The sequence below is a fragment of the Hipposideros armiger genome, unplaced genomic scaffold, assembly GCF_001890085.2.
Source record: "Hipposideros armiger isolate ML-2016 unplaced genomic scaffold, ASM189008v1 scaffold_3265, whole genome shotgun sequence".
Classification (NCBI taxonomy): domain Eukaryota; kingdom Metazoa; phylum Chordata; class Mammalia; order Chiroptera; family Hipposideridae; genus Hipposideros; species Hipposideros armiger.
In genome coordinates, this window is record NW_017734532.1 from 1 (window position 1) to 3,723 (window position 3,723).

At 51.1% G+C, this 3,723-nt stretch overlaps 1 protein-coding gene across 1 annotated transcript; it reads left to right on the plus strand.

The window, feature by feature from the left end:
- Positions 1 to 154: 154 nt before the first annotated feature.
- Positions 155 to 3,667, plus strand: LOC109378756 (polyhomeotic-like protein 2). The gene is made up of 2 exons (XM_019635043.1): positions 155 to 748; positions 1,678 to 3,667. The coding sequence occupies exons 1-2, from the start codon at positions 458 to 460 to the stop codon at positions 1,999 to 2,001; spliced, it is 615 nt and encodes a 204-aa protein (XP_019490588.1). The 5' UTR covers positions 155 to 457; the 3' UTR covers positions 2,002 to 3,667.
- The last annotated feature ends 56 nt before the right edge of the window (positions 3,668 to 3,723 follow it).

Here is a 3,723-nt window from a genome sequence, read left to right on the forward strand (position 1 = left end):
CAGTGAAGCGATGTCCTCCACAACTAGACTGAAGAACAAAACGACAGCAACTTGTCTGTTCCCCTTCTCCAATTCCCCAGCACTGTTCCCTTCCCCCCAATTCCGCAATAAAAATCTTTAAAAAAAAAAAAAAAAAAAAACATTCAGGAGCTGAGGCGCAAAGGATAAGTAATTGTGCCTGAAGCCAGAGGACTGGGGATTTAGACTCGTCTGACTCTAAAGCCCACTGTGGTCTGTACCAAGGTGGAAGAGGGGCTGCCCTTGAAGCTCTTAGCCCCCAAAAGCGAAGAAATCTTCAGCCCCCAGTGACAGGTGTTGTGCAGGCCAGCTGGAGTTGGGCAGTCCTCGGCCCTCATGCCCTCGGCGGTGCGCTGCCAGGCTTCTCTCCAGCAGGACAGCGGGCAGTAGTTTGTCCGCACAGGCAGTGCCTGTAGGAGAACGGCCGCGAGTTCTCCCCATGACCCAGGTGGCTGTGTCAGGCGAGGGTTTAGGATTGGAGCAAGTAGACGGACTCAGATTTTGCCAGATAGCCTGGCTGCTCCTACTCTGCCTGGAGCCCATACACCCTGCGACTGCTCTGACTTCCCTTGTCCCTGACTCTGACAGGTACAATGTGGGATGCACCAAACGAGTGGGGCTTTTCCACACGGACCGGAGCAAGCTGCAGAAGGCGGGAGCCACGACCCACAACCGCCGTCGGGCCAGCAAAGCGAGTCTGCCCACACTTACCAAGGATACCAAGAAGCAGGTGAGAAGGCTGGCGGAGCCACCCCCAGGACACCCACAGTCCTTTTCTGCTGCTGACATCAGCATGCCCTGTCCTGTTCCCATTTCTCCTAATCTGTCAGATCACGTCTTCCCCCTGTCCCTTCATTTAGACCCGTGGATGCTTATGAGATAACTTGCCCTGATTTTCAGTGACCTTGTCCCAACATCACCCCTCCCCTTTCATTTTTCCTCCATCCATGACATCTGGGGCCATGGAAACGGGGTCTCCCCTGCCCGGCTGTTCTGGCTACCTCCTGTCTGAGATGGAGGGCTGGGTGAGAAGGCAGCCTACACCATTACCTTGCCACTGTGCTGCTTCCGTGAACATTAGAGCACTGAGCCCTTGAAGGCCTCTACCAGCAACATGGGTGTTCATTCATTAAATATTTTTTTTTAGCACCAGCTGTGTGCCAGGAACTGTTAGGCACTAAGGCTCTCAGTTGCGTTAAAGAAACTGCAGCCTAGTGTGCTGCCTCAGAGCCGAATGCGTATTTTGCTGCTTGTTGTTATTGTTTTGGTTGTAAACTTCTTTAAGAATCTGATAAGAGCTACTCGTCTGTCCAAATGTACACACACAGGAATTTTCACACGCTGTTTCTGGTGGTTCATTGACCACCCCCTGAAATCCATGGAACTCTGGTTTAAAACCCCACACCTAGAAGGAACAGTGGACATGTAATCAGATAATCACACTCAAGTGTGGTACATGCTCCAATACTAACTAGAGCAGCTACCTCTGCTTAGCGTCAAGAGAGGGGACAGCACAGAGGATGCTTTATGACCTCGGAACTCAAAGATAGGTAGCGCTCGGCCAAGTACAGAAGGGAAATATACCTGCCTTTGCCCGTCACTGTGCTAGAGATGGTTGATTCCTTCGTCCTAAAGAAAACTGTTTCTCTCTGCTCCCAGCCAACAGGCACTGTACCCCTTTCAGTTACGGCTGCATTGCAGCTGACGCACAGCCAGGAAGACTCCAGCCGTTGCTCAGATAACTCAAGCTATGAGGAACCCCTGTCGCCCATCTCAGCCAGCTCATCCACCTCCCGCCGGCGACAAGGCCAGCGGGACCTGGAGCTCCCTGACATGCACATGCGGGACCTGGTTGGCATGGGACACCACTTCCTGCCAAGTGAGCCCACCAAATGGAACGTAGAAGATGTCTACGAGTTCATCCGCTCTCTGCCAGGTGAGGCCCTCGGAAGTTCCATGCCTGCCCGGAATAGCAAGGACTGAGGGAGGGAGAGATCTCACCTCCCACCATCCAGAAAGATTGGGCAGTTCACCTAATGACTCAGCTTCTGAGTAAGATGAGGTTTCTGCCTGTAAGAGCTTACACTCTAGCACAGAACACAGACTGTAAGTAATACTTTATAGCTAAAATTTGATACATTTATTGGCATGGTAAGTGGTTTGTGTGGAACGCAGAGGTGATAATGTAATTAATTCTGGGTTCCCTGTAGCAGGTTGGGAGGGGAGTCCAGTGGGAGTGTAGGAAATCTATCAAGGAGAACATCAAAATGAAGAGATTTAAACTAAAGGACCATGGACGAGTAGGCCCTTGCCAGATGAAGAGGGTGCCTCGGGGAGCAGCGTGAGCAGAGGCATGAACATGTGAAAGCCCATGACGTAGATGGGAACCCCACATAATCCTGTGCGCTGGAATGAAAGTGGTTTTGAGGGCTAGAATCTAAAAACGAACCTTGAAAGACACCTCCCATCATTCATGGGTGCTTTCAGTGGGACTCCGGAGCTTCTCTCCTGTTTTTCCTGCCAGCCCACCCCGCCACTGGCCAGGTCAGGTATTGACTGGAGCAGGGAATAGCGGTTAAGAGCTCCTGAGTCAGACAGAACTGGGCTCAAATCCTGGTTCTGCCAGTTGACCTGGTGTACTAACCATTGCGCATCCCTCAGATTGGTTACCACACAGTTACTGTGGGTAACTGAGGAATTCGGGAGTGGCTTGGCTGGGCAGTTCTGCCACAGGGTCTCTTACAAGGTCCTGATGAAGATGTCGGCCAAGGCTAAGGTCATCTAACGGCTTGATTGGGGCTATAGGATCCTCTTCCCAATCACATGACTCTTGAGTAGAGTACGACTGTTGGCAAGAGGCCCCATTCTCCACATGGGCCTCTCTAGAGCACTCATGCTTGAGTGTTCTCATGACATGGCAGCTGGTTTTTGCCACAGGTGGCGATCCAGGAGAGCAAGGTGGGAGCCACTGTACTCTTTCTGATCTGGGTTCAGAAGCCATATGTAGCACTGTCACTTCCACAGTATCGTATTGGTCACACAGGTCCATTCATTGTGTGAGGGGACTCATGAGGGCATGGAAGGGAAGCAAGGATCATTGGGAGCTATTTGGAGGCTGGCTACATAGTTCACCACTGGCCCCCGGTGATTCATGTTCCTCCCTCATGCAAAAATATTCTCGCCCCCTACCAGACTCCTCTTGAGTCTCATCCCATTACAGCAGCAGTTTGAAGTCCAGGATCTCGTCAGCTAACTCAGATCCAGGCACAATTGAGCTTCCTTGGGTCCAGCTCCTCAAATAACAGTTCCTCTCAATTTGAAGACCAGAGAACTAGACATAGGTTATCCATGTCCCTCCCCAAACCGAAGATATGGTGGGATAGGTAAGGATAACCGTTGTAGACATACCCATTCAAAAAGGAAAAAAACTGAGAGGATACAGGAGTCACTGATTCAGACCAGTTCTGAAATCTAGCATCTAGCAAGGCGAATCAGCATTTCCTTGATTAGGGCTTAAAGCCTGGGAGCGATTCTCTTTCACTCTTGGTTCCACCCTCTGTGTCATTCTTCCTCTCCCATGAAAGCTAGCCCTGCGGTTTTTTTGGTTTTTTTCCTTTTTTTTTTTAAGCTGAGCCATCCTGCTACCTGTTGGCAGCTCAGCGGCTGCTCAGCTCGGGCTGGACTCAAACCGCTGTTGCTCAGAGC

Coding starts and splice junctions, on each gene's coding strand:
- LOC109378756 (XM_019635043.1), top strand. CDS start 458: ATGACCCAGGTGGCTGTGTCAGGCGAGGGTTTAGGATTGGAGCAAGTA. Junction 749..1,677: donor CCAAGGATACCAAGAAGCAG/GTGAGAAGGCTG, acceptor CTCTGCTCCCAG/CCAACAGGCACTGTACCCCT.